The sequence below is a fragment of the Thunnus maccoyii genome, chromosome 16 (assembly GCF_910596095.1).
Source record: "Thunnus maccoyii chromosome 16, fThuMac1.1, whole genome shotgun sequence".
NCBI classification, from domain to species: Eukaryota; Metazoa; Chordata; class Actinopteri; order Scombriformes; family Scombridae; genus Thunnus; species Thunnus maccoyii.
In genome coordinates, this window is record NC_056548.1 from 13,374,739 (window position 1) to 13,393,989 (window position 19,251).

Consider the following 19,251-nt stretch of genomic DNA (forward strand, 5'->3'; position numbering starts at 1 on the left):
ACCGTCTCATTTGTAATAATTGTCTACATTTTCTAATTACAATAATAAGCACATGAAAAGCAAAACAATGCAAGCCGATACCCTTTCAACAAAGATTTTACTTAGGAAGATCCTTCATTATAAACCACTAGATGGCAGTATAAGATAATGATCATGAGATCGTGACACTATTTTATGGGCTTGATCTAATTAGATTTAGCAAAAGTTCTGGCTGGGGAGATAACATTATATTCAGATCTCATACAAGTCAAAACCAGTCTGACTTTGATGATTTCATCGTTGTAGGTCTGATGCATTGCATGCCACAGCCTCAGGTGTTTCACAAAGACTAGACTAGTAGCTACAAGTACTGTCAAAAGAGCCAATAATAATATATGTAATATACTTTCTTTATTGATGCAGTTCTGGAAATAACTAACAGCTGAAGTTTTTTAGCATGCTTTATTTCATCTCTAAGTTTGCCCTGCCGACGTTTTGAGCATGGATGAAATAACATTATAGACTCGACTATTCAGCACTGCATCATTGGTTAGTAGACTGAAAAATTATGTTCTAGATTTGGGACTAAAAAGCTTACTTCACTTGGTGCATCGAGCTCAGTAACATTAGTCAATGGCACTGATCTCCCCACCAGTCGGCACGCACATGTAGGCTACATGTAGGTTACATTAACGTTATCTAGCCAATTTTCTAACACTAATGTTAGCTAACGCGCTGGCCTAAACACATTTTAAAGTCTCTAGCGTTCACGTTAATGTTACTTACCATAAGCACATCGGTGATGCTTGCTTGTTTGGTGACGATGAGTTGAATACTTTTTAACCTGTTTGCTTCTTTTAACAAAGTCGAGATTAGCTTTTAGCTGTTCAAGGCTATGTTTGGGTAGGTGAGCCCTGCATGCTTTACAGAAGAGGAGTGTCATCTTATTCACCTCTTCAAACACCAAGCCAGTCTATTTTCCATTTTTCACTCATAGAGGTGGCAACACTCCTTGCTGTCTTATTTGCCGGGGGTGGTGTTGGTGGCAGCCCAGGATTGGGGTTGTTTTCTTCGGTAACAGTTGGAGCTTTTTTAATGAAGTACCGATCCATCGCAGCAGCCAACTTCACTGCAGGTGCAGGATTGCCTGGCCTCTGCCAGGTATCGTAACAACAGCGTAGTGTGAACAACAGCCGTTTGTATCAGTGTGTGTTAGTGTGTATTGTATCTCCGCAGTTCAAATCAACCGCCAGTTGTCTACCTGGAAGTGACTGTTGTTGTTAGCACGAGGTCACTTTGATTCAGTCTATTGGTCCTTTCAAAGCTCCTAATATATGTGACATTTTCTAACACACCATCTTGTTATTATCTTTCAACACGTTAACATCATTTTTGTTTTGTCCCCCAGAAGACAATATTAAAATGACACATTCTTTTTTCTAATCTTAAAATCTTCCTCACTCTGTCCTTTCTGCTCCAGTTTCTACTCCAGTTTCTTGAATTGACTTACATCTGTTGTATTGACACCACCATCACCACCAAAGGTCCCCCACAACAATAGCAGCAGACACTGTGGCTGATGTGATAGGAGTCCCATTGGCTTTCAGTGGCAGAGTAATAGCACATATCCAATATGGAGGCAGAGACAAGATGATCCTAACAATGCCTCTGGCAGTGCCTCTGGCTACAGTGCTCACACACACACACACACACACACACACACACACACTCTCTCTCTCTCTCTCTCTCTTTCACACTATCTGTGTTTTGCCTTTCTTAGAGGAGCAGAGGAGCAGGCACATGTGTCTCCCTGAATTACTTGTAAGAAAAGGCAGTGGGAGTGATTCTATTCTTGTAGGAGAAAACACAGTCAATTCTGATTTCATAAAACAACCCTGTCACTTGCTGTGTATGTCTCATTCTGTTTATTTCTCTATTTCGCTCTTTTCTCCTCATTCCCATTTTCTCCCTTGTGTCCGACCAGGTGGTTGGCCCCCCGGCTGCGGGGGCTTTTCGGGAGCGACCTTCCAAACCAACCACCTTTCGCAAATTCTATGAGCGTGGAGAGTTCCCGATGGCACTGGAGCATGACACCAAAGGGAACCGCATTGCATGGAAGGTAGGCGTGCTGCCCTCTGGTAAGGACTTGACTAATGCTTATGGTTTTCACATGGTATTGACAAAAAAGCTAGGGTGCTAAACTTGCCATCAGGAAGTGTCAGACTGGGGGTGGTGGGTAGGGACACTCTAACCCTAAATAAGTTAAGCTATTAAAAGCTTGCACAGAAAAAAAAAAAATTCTGACAGCGAAACTCCCAGGAATTCTTCATTTACAGTTACACACACTTGCAATACATTAATCCTTGTACACAATCTGCTGTTTGAATCCATACTTGTCCAGCAGTTATTGTGGTTGAATCCGAAGACTTGACAGGTGCTACCCAAACACCATTTATCGTCATTATTTATCAACTCGACTGAAGGTGATGAGTTTCTCACACATTCACAGGTCCAATGTGGACTGTTATCCTGTAGGAGGCAGTGTAGAATAGCTCACTTGAGGGCTCCACCTGTCTCACAGCACCAATCACACAATCCATCAATCACAAACTCTATAGGAACTCATGGCAGTCACAGCAAAACGCAGGGAGTAATTGTATACGTATTTGAGTGTGTTCTGCCTGTGTGTGCGCACGTGTGTGTGTGTGTGTTTCAAAGTGCAAGCCTCCGCAGAGCCATTACGCTCCTGAATGTGAGCACTGAATGTACTCCAGTGTGTGTGGGATGGATGCATTCTTCTAATCACCATGTTGCTTTATTTCTGCTTCCACTATGCTGCCAGCTATTCCATAACTTCACAACCGCCGTGCAGCTACCACTCTTAATGACATTCATTCATAGTAAGCAACGATAAATGAATCAAACAAATTATGCCCTTTTCCTCCCTTTTTACTGACTTCAAAGAGAGAAGGAAGGGTGGGTGAGTGAGTGAGCTTTCTCGCTAGTTAGCTGTCTGTCTTCAGGTGAAAACACTGTAAAAGCATCTCCCTTTGTATGAATTATTTATGTAAAATGTTCAAATGATCTTTGCATTTGCGAAAAATAATGGATTTCTTTTGTTCTCTGCCCATGAAAAAGCACTCAGCAAATGGGATGTGGTGTATGAAATTGTTGCTGTCATACCCAATGTGGCTGTTATGCTTATTGATTTAATGCTTATACATATGCTAGTCATTTTTAAAATCCTCCTCAAAAGAAGAGTTTACTGCTCAAGCCCATTGTGACTCTTTGTGTCTGCACTCTGACTGTGAACAAGTGTCTGTGGAATGTTTTTAAGCAGTGTTTGTTTTAGCAGAGGAGATATATTTTGCTCATATAATTAGCCTTTCCTTATAAATAATCCTCATCAGCCTTCTGTTTGTTTAAAGCAGTCCAGGCAGAGATGGTTGACACTCGCTGTGCGCATTTGTTTTGTGTGTATATACTGCATGTGGGTATAGTGTAACAGAAAGTGTAACCATGATTGGAGTGAGTGGAGAGGGGCTGCTGCGTGTTTGCACTGAGCTGCCCTCGGGGCACAGGTTCAAGACGGCAGATCAGGATCAATCCCAGTCTGCGAGCTCAGCCCCCTAGCAAATAAAAGTCTGGGGAAAGTAAGAAAGAGAGAGTCTTTCGGAAAGAAAAATAAATGGTGTTTTGATTTTGTTTACGGACTGAGTACTCAAGCATACAGAGGGTGTGTGCATGTGTGTGCATGTGTTTGTATGTGTATCGGTTTGACTGCGTGTATCAGTTTGACTGTCTGCATTGATGAGTATGTGTATTCAGGTGAGGAGTTCAGCTTCCCTCCTACAAAGATGCTGTGTTAAAATGTCTTAAAACAGCCAATGAGACTCACTTCCTAAATTGACCATAATATTGATGAACAGGCCGCAAATTTAGTCGAACAAGTCTGTCCAATCAATATCAGCATCTCCTCTGTACAGGTGTAGTTCCTTCCACACTCTTTCTACTTATATGGTCATTCCCCCTCCGAGCAGCATGGAGCAGCAGCATGGTTTTTCTGCTTAATGAATCATCTGCTATGTGTCATTAATATTTCTCCTCTTACATTGTAGTAGCTCAGCACCGCTGTAGGCAGTTGGGTGAGTGAATATTCTGGGGGGAAAATAAGTTTTGTCATAGTGTATCAGGAAAACAATTTCTTGTGTTTTGGTGGCAGTGGAAGGTGTCATTCCCAGTCACAGCGTAACATGTAACACCGTGACGGAACAACCAGTGATTTCAGTTTTGCTTTTGTGATCATACATTGTGTCACAAACATTTAAAAATATTTCACATTAACATATTATTTTCACTTTTCACATTTTAGTGGTAGACTTGGGCCATTTTTTTTTTTGGCCAAATTTAAATTAAAATAATGATTTTATTACTTTGTAGTTGGTGCAGTTGCAACCCTGAAGTAAGTTGTTTGCTGTAATTTTATAAAGGGTCTTTATCCGTTCTTAATATATTAGACATGCTTGATATACTTCAAGTCATTTGTAACAAAGTCAAGATTGAATATTTACTGAACACCGAGCTGAAAATCATTGCTTCATTGACTTTTTCTGGTTGAAAGTTTTATGTCTGGCATCACTATAGGATGTGGTCAGAACTGTGCACCCCTAGCCACCAAGAGTGCTAATAGTACTGAACACACCCTATGTACACTAGGAAGTCAAAAAAAAACTGATTTGCAGCTGGTGTGAAGTTATTCCTCAAAGCTTAGAAAGTGACTTGACAGCTAGATGACTGTTAGTATACTTAAGTATGCAGCAACAAGCTTTGATCCATTATCAACTTATCAAATTCTTATGGCAAGCATCAAGCAGAAACAAGGCAAAATGGGTAATCCACTGGAATCCTATTTATGGTTACTGTATCTGTCAAAACCAAGCTTAACATTCAATTGTGTTTTAGTTTTATATTTGACCCACTAACTCCTGAAAAGTATCTGAGTCTCATTTGCTTGCTAAATGGTTTCTTCGAGAACCTCTCAAGAAATAAAGCTCTGTCATTTCACGCTGGGCAGAGAGTGCAGAATTGGCCTGTTTGAGCAGTCTTGCATATATTTTTTGCAAAGTGTGGTGTTGATTCTCAGTGGGATCAGCAGATACCAACACATTCATTTCACAGGGAGTAATTTAAATCAATGTTAATATAAGAAATATTGAATAATGGAGTTTTGACAAAGTACATGATCAACTGTGAAAACATAAAACATCAATTTCTAATTATCTACAAAGTGATTGCACTACATGCAATTCTAACCATGTTTTATGATTTTACGCATCTTGTGTTTGTATAAATTGTATTTGTGGAAGTGTCTTTTATTTGTTTTGATATGGATGGCAATAAGTAGAGAGCTGGAGACCAGTGTTATTGGATGAATATTTCCCTATTGATAGAAGCAATCTCATCTTTTCTTCATAAAACAGATGTAAATAGAGCCTTACCTGTTATTGCCAAGTCTGAAATGCTTTGCAGCATAAAAGAACATGGTCTACTATATATACCTCAAAGGGGGCTTGAGCACCTGCCCGAGAGGAAGTGCCCTTTTTCTGGAGTGTTCTTTTAAAAATAAATGAATAAATTCCTGTTATTCCTGCTATATCCACACAACAATATACACAACAATATACTCAGTACCTCATCTTGTTTGTAAGTGTAGCTGACAGAGAATTTATATTACTATATGTTAGTGTTCATAGTTTACTGCAAGGTAAAGTGACTATAGTTGATGGAGCTCAGTAGCGTGACTACTATCGACATTGCACATCCAATGCAAAGTGGGTATATGGATACTGTCACCAAGTTGTTTAAGTTAGTTATAAAGTTGTGAAAAGGTATGCATCTCTATCCCCCACAAGCTACAAGATAACGACGAAATTAGACAAGCAGCCAATGAGGTGCGTTCAAGTTCATCTGAGTTTCTAGCACCAAATTGATCTGCATTAACTATAGTCAGCAGTGATGTTGTGTTTGTGTTATTAATGTCAGACATTATATTAACGCCCGATGTACAATAATATGTACAGTAAGCATATATATTTACTTTCTTTGTATTTTATGTTATGTTTGCTCAACAGGTGAATATGTGTGCAAAGACAGTAAACGCAGCTACATTTACATAAATGTTAACTGTTTGCTAAATGTCATTATATATTTAGGCAAATAGTTAAGTTCAAGCACTTTTTTTCAGTATTTTTGATGAGATGAAGGAAAAATATATATCTTAAATCAATAAAAAATAAACCAGTGTCTAATACACCTTATGTGTATAAAGCCTATGTTTCTTTTTAGAATTATGACTTAAATGCATGATGTCTCCCAAGCAGTGTAATTATGATATGATATGTGAATTATATTAAACCAATTTGTTGGCACATAGTAATAGTATCTTAGCCATGCAGTATCAGCATCTTCTTATTGCCTGTTATTACTGAAGCAATTATGTCTTCTATGGAGAGGTGGTAAGAGACGGATATGGAGGCGAGAGAGGCAGCCATGCAGCCAGAGGAAGTGCATCTTTGTCAGCAGTATGAAACTGAGCTTCTGCAAGCGAGGATGTCAGTCAGAGGGCAAGGTAAGAGTTGGGCTATGAGGAGAATTTACTGAAAATACACATCATTTCTTTGCATGTGTCATTAATTAACTGTCATGTAGCAGTGTTTGAACTAACCACAGTCAGGGGTTTGCTTTAAAATACGTACATTTTAATATCCCTTTAACAGTGTCACAAAAGTAGTCATTCCAGGCATATATTTATTTTATGAATTTGGGCCCCTGCCCCTGGTGGTTACGGTACGGTCCTGCCTGAGCTGTGTGTTCCATCCCACAGAAATACAGCATTTGTTGAACACAAAAGATACTGTAGGAGGAGAACAAAGTGTAGAAAATGTGTGAGGTCTAAATGACAAAGAATTACGAGCCCGAGGACATGCAACATTATGTTCGTTTGTGCACATGTGAGTCTGTGCGTGCGTGTGTGTGTGTGTGTGTGTGTGTGTGTGTGTGTGTGTGTGTGTTTGAGTCTATATGTACAGGCGAAATGCAAGTGAACTAAGTGTCAAGGGCAAGTTGAAAAAGGGAAGGTTGTATCTGAAAGGTAATTTGGCTCTCCAGAGGTAAAAGCCTCAGCTGTAATGGCGCGCTCAGGTAAAAGCTTTACACGTGTGGGGAACATGTGCGGCAGATAGATAAGAGAGAGACGAGCGAGTTCCTATCCCTGTCTATGTGTATTTGTGTGCTTGTGTGTTTGTCTGCTTGCGAGTGTTTGTGTTTGTGTGTGTGTGTGTGTCTGTGTGTGCATGTGCGCGTGTATATTTGCGCGTGTATTTGGCCCCTGCCATAACGTAGAAGCCAAAGGCCTGGAACAGCAGTGTAATCTACTGCGATCCCCAGTGCCAAAAAGAGAGATAGGGAGGAGAGAGAAAGGCAGAGGTGTGAGGGAGAGAGAGAAAGAGAGAGTGAGAGGGAGATAGAGAGAGAGAGAGAGAGAGACAGCTCCACAGGGACTCAGCAATCAGGAGACATGGCAGCCGCTTGGCTCTCAGTTATAATGGATGAGTTGAGGTCTTCCTGCGTTCCCTGTGGGGCTAGGTTCGACTCTCCCCTCTCTACCCTCTGCTGTGCTCTGCAGGCTTGCAGCCAAACATCACGGTACACATATGCAAGGCCACACGCTCACCTCACATGTACTGTACACCTCCTAAACAGCCTTGTTTATTTCATTTCATTGATCGCCTATCTGCTTTATCTTTTCCCTTGATCTCCTGTTCTGTGTCTCCTGTACGCTCCGGGTTGTTGTTTTGTCCTCTTTATAAATCCTGCCTGTCTGTTTCTGCAGGCTTCCTCCCTTCCATGTCACCCACTGCCCCCCCCCCCCCTCTCCTGGCTCATGTACTTTATCTATTCCCCTTTGTCCTTTTACGGGGTCTGTCTGGGGGCAGAAGGAAAAAGCCATTTTATAAAAATATCAATGCAAACCTGATTTCTGCACACCCTCCACCACCACACCAGCCTCAGTCGGCAGAAGGGGCGCAGAGATGAGGGGGGGACAATCAATTAATCTGATCAAGCGCTTTAGGAAATGGAGAGCGTAAGCGCTCCTAGGGGACGGATATCCATCTCCTTGGGATGATTGAATTACGCACAGAGTGAGAGTTGGAGAGGAGGGAGGGCTGGAGAAATGAGGTGGTTAGGGTGACCGAGGATGAGGGAGCATGTGCTTGAGAAACGCAGAGGGAGTGTGTGCTTGATACGAAAGAGTGAAAGATAGAGAGAAAGAGAATGAAATAGAGCAAGAGCAAAAGAGTGAGGTGAAAGAGAGATGAGGTCATTGCAGAAACAGCAATGGAGAGGAGCCTTATTTCTCTCCCTCCCTCCTTTTTCCCCCGTCTAACCATTTACATTTTTATGTGTCATACCTTATGGTTGATAACCCCTTCTCTTGACAGCTATATTACATGGCATGGGTACATCATTTTGCTTTGGTGTCAATTCACAGCTGAGTGCTGCTCTGGACAAATTTGTCATCTATTAAACAGTAAATTGTCATACAGTATGGACTGTATGGACGAGCAGTATAGAAGACTTTATGAGATTTCCTCTGGTCTCATATCTAATGTGAATTTGTAATAATATTATAGACTCAAGTGTATGATTGGCATTGGCTTACTGTAACATGTGCTGTAATTATCTTATGAATTAGAAAGATTAACACAACCCATCTAAGAGCGTATACCGCAGCCAGTCAAAAGTACAGCAGCATAGCACTCTCACAACAGCTGTTTCATAGAAATGCCTTAAGTGAGCTCTTCCACTGTTTTGAAAGCTGCACAATATGGTGCAACATACCACTTCGAAATGCACTGCTCCTTTCGAATGCCACACTCTTGCAGAAAATTACCTTCTCTTCTGCCTCCGTTGAATGTATACCATACCTTCACTCCTACGAATTATTTCTTATCTGCTGTGAGCACTAGAGCTTTGTCAGGGAACCTTTGAATAGACAGAATAAAATGGGGTTAACCATGCGTTTTCTCCAGCACCCTGGCTGAAAGCTGGATACTCTGGGGGGATAGTTCTGTGTCATAAGGAAAAAGATGAAACACAATAAGAGGAGAGAATATGAACAAGCCCCCCTGGGCTTTCTCTGAGAGGAGAGAGAAGGGAGAAGGAGGGAGTTTAGATTAGAGAAGTGGAAAAAGCATCAGGCATTTTCACTGGAAAGGAAGAAGGAGGTGGAAGGAAAAGGCCTCCAACAAACAACACTGGCTAACCATCAAGGCCTGTATGGGCTGACTCCCCGGAGGGAGAGAATTGCCGAATGACTGCTGGGAAGAAGCCCGATGAGCTGCGCCACTGCCATGCTGCTGATGTAACTGCAAGAATGGAGGGACTGTCGGAACGAAGGCATCCAGCAGAGAGAGCTTGTCTGTGGATCTTGAACTGCTACACTGCCTGCCGCCCTCGGCCATTATTCATAGCAGACGAACGCCACGTGAAGTTGATGATGGTTGTTTTGCCTGTGGGCCATAAACTCTTGCTGTGTTGTGAGACAATAGCAAAAAATGGATTTTTGGAGAAAATGGAGGATCACTGGAGAAGCTCTTATTTCAAAAGATGACTTACAGTGTGAATCAATATAGAACTATTCTCCTGTCTATTGGTATGGAACAAAGTGACCCAACTCTTATGTGGGGCTCAGGGTTACAGTCAAGTAAATTAAATTTGTTTTCATGATCCAACTTTACAGCAATAGTGATCTTCATGTGTAAAGCTTCCACACACAATGCTGTGACAGGCAACCGATGGCTTCCCAAGATCATCTTTCCTCAAACCAGTAGTCTGCACACATGGAAAATTAGTCTCTGTGTTGTGATGTTTGGAACACTGTGCAGTCTTCCACCATGAGCTGCTCCCTTTCTGTCCCGCTGTGAACTTCCTCCTCTGGTCCCCAAGCTCACATCATCCCTCTGGACAACCTGTTGATCTCAGTCGCCCACCCCAGCCTCTCACACCTCCAACCCCAGCTGCAACCCCACACAGCTGGCACCCCTGTGCAGATGGTGACTAAAACAAATGCACGCATGCTCTCGTAGGGAAACACAGGACTGTGACTCTTTGTAGGCAGATGGGAAAGGCCGTGGATAGCTGGGGGTAAAGAAGGGAAAGCAAAGTGATAGATGACATCACGGTGAAGAGAGAGAAGGAGATTGTGGAAGGGGCAGGGTGGCTACCAAATTAGACAGAGACAGAGGACGGACAGAGAGGGACATGGCTCGTCTGCCAAGGCTACAAATCACGTCCCCGAATGCAGCACCAGTGCTGTCACCCCTCCCTCCCACAAAATAAGCCAGAGATCTATTGATTGGCACTCGTATTTGCTAGCGGGCTCCAGCTCAAAATGGAGCCTTTAATTAACTTAATGGACCGGCTGCAGCTGTGTGTGAGCCAGTGAGAGAGGAGCAGAAATAGATAGACAGGGTGAGAGAGGGTGTGAGAGCCAGCATAAAGAATAAGCGGGGTTAACTGCAGACCCCTTCCACTATCAGTCAGGATGGACAGGACAGACACAAGGAGGGAAAAGGAGGCGAGAGAGGGGACTGATGTCCTCCGTCTTCCTCAGTATTTCCTATCCTCTGCATCCTGGCGCTTATTATCACTTACTTTTTCACTGAAACGACTTTAATAAGGGAAACATGTGATTCATATTTGCTGTAAGCGCATTCAGCTTGTAAAGTCGCAATCAGATCAACCAGCAACACTGGTTTAACTGTGTTGGTCTGAATGGGGTGTCTCTGGGAGCCCAACCAGAGGCCTTAAGGCCATGCACTCAGTCAGTAGTCACCCCCAAAATGCTAAGTCCTGGCCAGTCAGACCTCTGTTTCTGTACACTGCTGCCCGCACTTTCCCTCCCACCTCTCTCTCGCTCCCCTCCCCTATGCACCATTCTCATTCCTGTCCACTCATCCATTCTGTCAAAGGTTAATTGGTTTGGAAATGATTCGATTCATTCTGGACGTTAATGCTGTTATCATGCTTTTGTTCGAAAAAAAGAGAAAGAAAAACTACCCCCCACATGCACTTAAGCCTAATTTAAAATAAAGGGGAAAACGAAAAAAAAAAATCCAATTTAATCTTTTTTTTTCTTACTCTGGCTCAGGCTTGTCCCCACAAGTCCTGTCCTTTAAATTATGGCAGAATTTCATTACCTTGAAAGCTTTTCTGCCCCCTCCCTCTGCTCCACTCCCTGTCTCCAATACTTTGAATGGATCAGGACTAATGTCTTTCTTGTAACCTCAAGGTCGGAATATTTGGATCGGTGGAAGCGCTCAAGGGTCCCTGTGATTAATGCACTGTACAAAGTACCTTGGAATAATGCGGTGGCTGATGGCTGCACTGAGTGATCAGTTGTTCACCCACCCACCCACCCACACACACACACACACACACACACACACACACACACACACACACAAATACGTAGGTGCACAACTACATCCGCTGGAGGTAGATGTAGGTAGAGGTGCCCCTGTCAGTGCCCTTGGTGTGGATCATAGGAGGCATTCATATTCAAATAGGGTTACCCAGAGGCCTTCTCTCAATCCCCCCTAACAGTGCCATACAGTTATCACCTCCCCAAGGACCTTTATGCTTTTCTGTCCTCACAATGTCACGTCTTTACTTACACTGGCTTTATTGGACACAACCAGGCTATCATTTCCCTTAGCCCTTAGAGCTGCTTATAGGATGACGTATTTACATTGGAGCACATCATTCTCTGTGGAATGCATGTATTTAAAAAAAAAAAAAAAAGTCCAAATGCGTGTCAGCACTTGAACAACAGAAATTTCAGTTTTCATTTACCTATTAGTCTGCCATGTCAGAGAATTAATTAGATTACCTCTAAATGTCAGAGAGATCATTTTCCGCACTCTGGTATCTACAATAGAACAGCCACTGCCTGATTACTACTGTGGTCTTGATGTTTTTTTGCTGACACAGCTGCGATGTCTGATAAAAATGTGATTTTCTCTGTTTCTGTGGCCACCTTGCCGAGGTCCCCACTGTGGCTGCTGTGTATGCTGTCCACACCCTATTGATCAGAGACACAGAGGCCTCTGTATTGAAGTTGTTTGCAGAGCTGCAGATGCTATCTCCACTTTTGTTAATTATTTACATTCGGTTCCACAAATCTGATCAATAGTTAATTGAGCCAGCGGGAGCTGTCTGAGAGAAAAACGAAAACTTTGCGGAACTGAGGGACAAAATCTTCAGTGCTGCCATGTAAAGGAGTTTTATTATTCCCCATACTTTGTAGTATAGTAATATAATGTTGGGTTAACTGGGTTAAAGACAAAGAGACAAAGCCTGGAAGATACATTGAATGGCTTCATGCTCTATGCTTTAGTCTTTACCCTCTTACAGCAGCAATAATTCTAAATGGCAACATTTTAAGGGAGTAGAGGACTCATGGCCATTCTCTTGATTGAAGTACCATTTAAAGTGGCAGGTGGCTGACTAGAACACTTCTAGTGTTTGTCTCTGGTGGGCTGTTGGGAAAGAGAGGCCTTATAAGTCCAGATGCTGTATTTATCAAAGCATGCATACAACTCAATCTATGTGTATGAACTGCTCATATGCACAAGTTGATATAAATTAAGCATGTATATACACACACACAGCTGTAAGCAGTGAGCAGCAATAAATCCCACCTGTTCCACATACATCTTGTGCATGAACAGGTTAATTTACATATGTAGGCTAATTTACAAATATATTTAATTTTTAATTTCAAGTGCAGTTTCCATAGTCTGCATTTGGAAATTGATCCATGTGCTCTCTGACTCAGTAAATATTATCCAATGTTCACGTTTTCCTGCATGTCAAAATTACTTGAATAGCTTTTCAGTAATCATCTGAAGGTTTCCGCTCAGAGCACTCCATTCCACTCCACATCTATCTAAATTTGTCTTAGTTTTAAAGACAATTACAGCCCTATCACAGCTGTTACCTTAGTTTTAAAAGATTTAATATTGGCGTAGACAATAAACATAGATTTATCCCAATATTTTGATGGATTTTGTCATTTATTTTTAATAATATTATCCTCTGTTGGCTTTAGCAGTGCTTCAATGATCACAGAAAAGAAATACTGTTCCTTGCAGCATCTGGCTCGATGAGGAATCTTCGTTTGAATACAATATCATATATCAACTTTAAGCTGTAAACTTCAACAAAAGCTGCTCGGCTTGTACAGAAACAGAATTGGCTCCCCTCTTGTAGGATAAGGATCCTATCAGGTGTAGGTTATATGACGTTCTTAGGTTCTATTTACCTTTATAAATGCATACATGTTCGTTTAGCTTCTCTATTTTTGTTATAATTCTTATTATTTTGTCAGTGTTACTGTAATCAGTGAGTGGCCTTGATGTAAAAGACTAGATGCTCAACCAGCCTACCTTAATAAGTAATAATTAAATCATTAATATACACCCCCAAATTGCCATATATGGTAAACAAGATTCTATAAAAGCCTCTAGTGTGCTAAATGTAGGACCACTAAACATGGTGTAAGAAGAAAAAAAAAGACAGACCTCTAAGATATTAAGATTGAGCTACTACAAGAAACAACAACAATAACACAGCATGGGGGCAGTTGACGAACGCGTGTGAACAATGTCCCACCTATAATAAGAACTGTGGCAAAGGTGAAGGAAAAATAGCTTGACCTTAAAAAAAATTGCAGCTCAATGACAGACATTATTGCCACAGAAGGGGTGCAGAGTACTTCAGTGTCATCCATGGATGACAAAATAGCAGCAATTATTGGTCCCTGATGGTGCAACTGAGAGTGCAACTCTGTCAACCACAGAAGAAACACCACTAAAGAAGGGAGAAAATTGTTTTAAGGTCTTGCAATTATCTTACAACATAGTCAATTCAGTTAGAAATTGTGATGCCAAAATGTCAAAGGTCATCATGTGTACTGAATGAATAAAACTTGTGTCATAATGTCAACAGATTCTCCAGTTTTGTGAAGTCAAATTTTGGCTTAGGGATGTGTGGTACAATTGCAGCTGCTTGTGCTCAGTGATACACTAAATGAAAAACAACATTGAGTAATAAAAGGCATTGGGCCCCATTTTTAATTGCACCTGCGCAACAATAAGTACAAAGATAGATCGTGGCTGCATGGGCTGTGTTGGCATCTCCAAGCGCACCTGTAAGTTTGGTTTATATGTGCAGCAGCGCAAAGTGCAAAAAGGCTGGGTGACGAATATAGATTGGAGGGTGTGGTGATTAATAAATACACTCTCAGCCAGTCACAGTGTAGCATTACAAACAGCAATTGAAAGATGGCTCCTCGAGGCAATCGTCTTATTGTCTGGATAGCGCAGGGTGGTACAAAGTGAACACACAGCACCGCAAATCATCAGCTATAGACAGATGGTATGGGTTGTTAATAATTATTTATTACAATGATGATATAAATGAATAGTAAAAAAAAATACGTTGGTGAAGCTGTTTATATGATCACTTTACTTGGACATTATTTCAGTCATAATTCTTCTTTACTGTATCTCACGTCGTAAATGGTGACATCATCTCCTAATTGATGTGACACAACAGCGTTTGCAACATAATGCATTTCAAGAATAAAACATGAAACACACACACACACAGACAAAAAAAAAAAAGTTGGAAAGGAGGCAATGATGTACAGAATTGATGATCCCCGGTAATCTGACGTCTCCCGCATAAACAGGCAACATACCGAGTTATAACCCATCAGTCTGATGTGTGTAGAGGTGTATTTTGTAGCAGCCTGGTGTCATTTACATGTGATTTAATCAAGGTAAACACTGTGAATGTCCGCGTGTAATGGCATTACGTACTGGCGCTACACTTTTCCACTCATAGGCTGCAGATTTATCAACATATCTGTCCTGCTGCCTTCAGATGACTGCAGGGATTCAATAAACTGAAGGAGTTTTTACACACTTGACAACAGATACTGTAAGACTGATTTATTCATTTATTGATAAATGCAGACTGCTTAGAGAACATTCCTGCTTTAAATATATTAAACCTTGAGTTAAATGAAAGTATTTAATTTGAATAGTTTAATTACATTTTAAGAATTATTCCATTATTGCTGCATATTTACTTCAAGTTTTTAGTTTGCTGTTATTGATAGAATCACTAAACAGATATGGTTCTGTGGACATTACTCTCACCCAACTTCCTCCAAAATACCAAAAACTAGCTTTGTGTCATTTGAATGAGCCTCCCACTACTTTGCACTTCTAATCCCACGTGTGCACCATACACCAAAATACTACGCAGACAGCAAAGAGTGTGGGATCACTGCTTGCTCTGGCTATTGTGCCGCCACAAATATATGGCTCATTGTTGACACCAAGGAGGATCTGAAGGAGAACAGTGTATATTTAGAATAACTAAATCACACCCTGAATGTATTCCTGCACAATGTCTTGAACTAAACAGAAATGCATATGACCTTGTGAAAGAACGACAAAGCTGCTACTTCTAAATTAAAATCACCTGAAAATGCTGGATTATCCCACGTCTAAGTTGTGCTGCATCACTAGAGGGCCAAGCACTATAATTGACAATCTGTTATCAATCAATCAATTATGCTGACATGGTTGACAATAGTGGTGACATGTTTGGAAAGAGATCATTCTGATTCCATGTGCAGAAATGAGTACACTCAAGAATTGAGGCCTGCACTGCCCAGGCAGGGATAACAGGGGAGTGATGAAGCAGACCCTGGTGTATTTCAGTTTGTATGTATGTGTGTAAATGTGTGCTTGTGTGTGTGAATGATTGAGTGACAGGAACTGATTAAGGTATGCAGTAGCAGCTCCATGTTAGTAATCTGTCCCGCCACACCTCAGTGGATGAACTGTATGCCCCTGGATCTGGCTGTTAATGCTGCAGGGTCCATAACGCATTATGAGGAGAAATTCGTCTCATTGTTTCTGTTCCCGTTTTCCCGTTTGAGCTGCACGTTTGCCATTGTTAACTGACAAACGTGTCAATGACTAATCTGCCTGGGTGTTCGACCACCACACCTTGTATTGGCTTTGGCGTTTCCTTATCTCGCTTCTGTTTCCAGCCTGTCACTGATAAGAGAGAAGGAAGGGAGGGAGGTGTATGTGTGGATGAGCTAGGGAAATAAGAAAAATGGAAAGAAAAAGAGAATGGTGGTAAAAAGAAAATTATATACTGAGTGTTAGAGAGAAATAGAGAGAGACAGAAATAGAGAAGGAAATAGGGCATGATTAAAGACAGAGGTCTCTGTGGTGACTCTCTCCCCCCCTTTTCTCTGTTTTGTGTAACAAGTCCTCCAAATTAAATGAAATGATTAAAGGAGTGTTTTCTAATCTGATGTCCCTATCAGCAGTAATCGGCAGGACAACATAATTTGTCTGTGCTTTCCAAAACAGTTACAAATAACTGTTTGAAAATAATGATGTTTTATGATGTGACAATGCTGTGGTCAAGGTCCTGTTTGGTTTAGGCACAAAAACCACTTGGTTAGGGTTAGGGAACAATGATAGTTGGGGTTAAAATGATCACTTGAAACGTGTGGGTTTAAGTTACTACTTCCTTAAAGATAGGCAACCTTTGTCGTCATGGCTATAGTAAACACCACGACAATCATAGTTTTTTTTTTTTTAAAAGTGTCCCGATTCGCGGTTGGAAATGTGACACTCGTGGTTGGAAACAGGAAGTGAATAGGACAGGAAGTCTCCTGCAGCAAAGTCCACAATTTGTCAACTTATATAGACGTCATCTGAACTGAGATACTTCTCCAGGTCATAATCACTACGGCCGCTAGATAGCATGTGTCACTCAAATGTAACTATAGGTTGTTTTTGGTGACTGACATTATGACCAATTGTGTCGTTTTTCTTGGGAGGACAATCTTGTTTTGTGCTAGGTACGTAGTTTTGTGTTGTCATTGCCTTATTTCATGGGATCAGATAAACAGCATCTGAGTTTTTGTCGTCATCTTCTTGGGCCACAAGCTTGTATAAAGAGAAAATACAATACATTGGAGCATCCTCCCATCCTGCAGCATTTTTAGGATAGTCACTTTGTTTTGATTTGTGTGTTTGTGTGTAAATAAAGTGCAGGCACACACACTCACACAAGGCACTAGACTATATTTCTCAGCCTAAGGAGGAAGGTTCAGTAATTTGTGTTCAGATGGATGAGCAATAGAAGAGGCGAATAGCGTGGTGCCAGCCGTGACTCCAACTTCAATCTGGGTCTGACCTGACCCAGCAGTATTGCTAAATCTGACTTGTTACATGACGGGTGCTCTGGCTCACCTCGCCTTGCTGAGACAACCTCTGGCCGCAATCTGGGTGTCTTTGTCAGCTCAGAGCAGCCCGGCCCCTGGAATTGCTGAGGTGGTGGATTTTCCTCTCCTCCCTCACTCAATCTCTACCCCCTCCCTTCTTCCTTACCAACATCCACAGATCAGCATTTTTTTCTTTGCTGTCACCCATTCACACTTCCATGGACCAGAAACTTTCTCTACACCAGGGGACTGTAGTCTAGTGCAGGAAACCCCTTAGATCATTTCCTTACCGGCAATTAGCAGCACACAGACACCTCACTGTATCCCACTCAATGACCTGACACAGATAAACGTAAAGGGGAAAAAAAAAAGAAATGAAAGAAAAGTATGACGAAAAAGAGGAGGGGAATGATGAGAAAGAGAGAGAATAAAACATACACACACAAGGGCTTGATTAAGTGGTCTTTTAAATGCGCGAGTGGATAGCAATTCAGCAGCTCTTTAGTCTCGGGAGGACCTGTCTCAATTACCCTAATGAGGCAGAGTGACTCTGGCTTCCTATGAAGGCTACGGGAGGCAGGGAGCCCTGCAAGGCCATACAGGAGAGGCAGGGAGAGCAAGGGTCTTAATGTGTGTGTATGTGTGTATGTGTGTGTGTGTGTCTGTATGACACACTGGGTGAGGATGCCCTGTGAAGTTTAATGGAGCGTGCCGGGTTCCCAATGAGCCAGTGTTAGCTGGCGGTCTGACACACAGTGACCTCCCACTGTGCACATCACTTTCTTATCTGGGCTGTCAGGGAATGGCAGTTAACCCCAGTCTGTCCTAAACCTTGGCCTTCACTAAACCAATACATAGTCTCAATAAAGGCCTAGCATGTAGAATGTATGAGTCACAATATGTAGGCCTACCTCTATTCTTATCCCGGCCAGAAAAAGACAGCAAATGACCCCAGAAAGGATTCAATCTTTTTGAGTTTGTGACTAGGAAAGCCCCAGTGTTGTTTCAGTATAAGCTACATGTCAAAAGTGGTACAAGTTAGTCTGTTGGAAATGTCATAATTTTTCTGGTACAATACAGTTGGCTTGCTGCTTTCTGACACAAGGTAATAGAACCAGCCTCCGTGCTATATATTACCCTTTCCCTCGACAAACGCACAAACATGCCACAAACTACACTATTGTGGAAACTATCAGCACAGCGTCATCATCACCATTACCTTCATGTATCCAGCATTCCCCTTCACTTGACATTTCATTAGCAATTCAACATGTGCCTACTCAGAACCCTGTGGCCTACCAGGAATACATGTCAGTGGTAGAGTACTAGGTTTTACTATTACTGTTTGTTGTTCATACAACCGTTCTCCATATTTACCACCTCACATTAGGCTGACATATAACCACATAAACACAACATTCTGGTCATTCTGTATTATACTGTTACTGATAAATGTATTTTAAATTAAATACTTGATTTCTACATGACTGATTTCTTTGGCGTGCTGTCTACAACCAGCCATTGTTTTTGTCCCACTAAGCAGAAAGGCCAAAGGAGGGCAATGTTGGTCAGTCCAGACGAGAAAGTAATGCCAGCACAATTACATAACCATGCTCCTTTCTCAATGTTTGTCTGTCTGTGGGTCTGTTTGTCCTCCTGTGAGTCTGTTTTTCAAACATGCAAGATGTCTTGGCAACTACCAGCCAGATTCCCTTGCAATTTGGTTTCAGGGGAATCTGTTTCTGGCGTCCCGCTGAACTTCTGTCTAACATCACTATTATTCCCTAAATCCCCTCAGGCCAGACTTTGATCCATGACAAAATATCACAAAGACAAATGGTCACAATTTCCATGAAATATGTTTTGGATATTCAGATCCCTAG

The 19,251-nt window shown here is 41.6% G+C and overlaps 1 protein-coding gene across 8 annotated transcripts in view; it reads left to right on the forward strand.

Annotated features, from left to right (window-relative positions):
- pacrg (PARK2 co-regulated) overlaps window positions 1-19,251 on the forward strand; it is a 146,413-nt gene that overhangs the window by 19,797 nt on the left and 107,365 nt on the right. For 6 of the 8 annotated variants that reach the window (XM_042388433.1, XM_042388440.1, XM_042388435.1 and 3 more), the window contains exons 2-3: window positions 1,964-2,117; window positions 6,492-6,607. In XM_042388433.1, coding sequence (XP_042244367.1) covers window positions 1,964-2,117; window positions 6,492-6,607 — 270 coding nt within the window. Of the gene's footprint in view, window positions 1-1,963; window positions 2,118-6,489; window positions 6,608-19,251 lie in introns of all 8 variants that reach the window. The other 2 variants (XM_042388441.1, XM_042388439.1) reach the window with 2 other exon arrangements.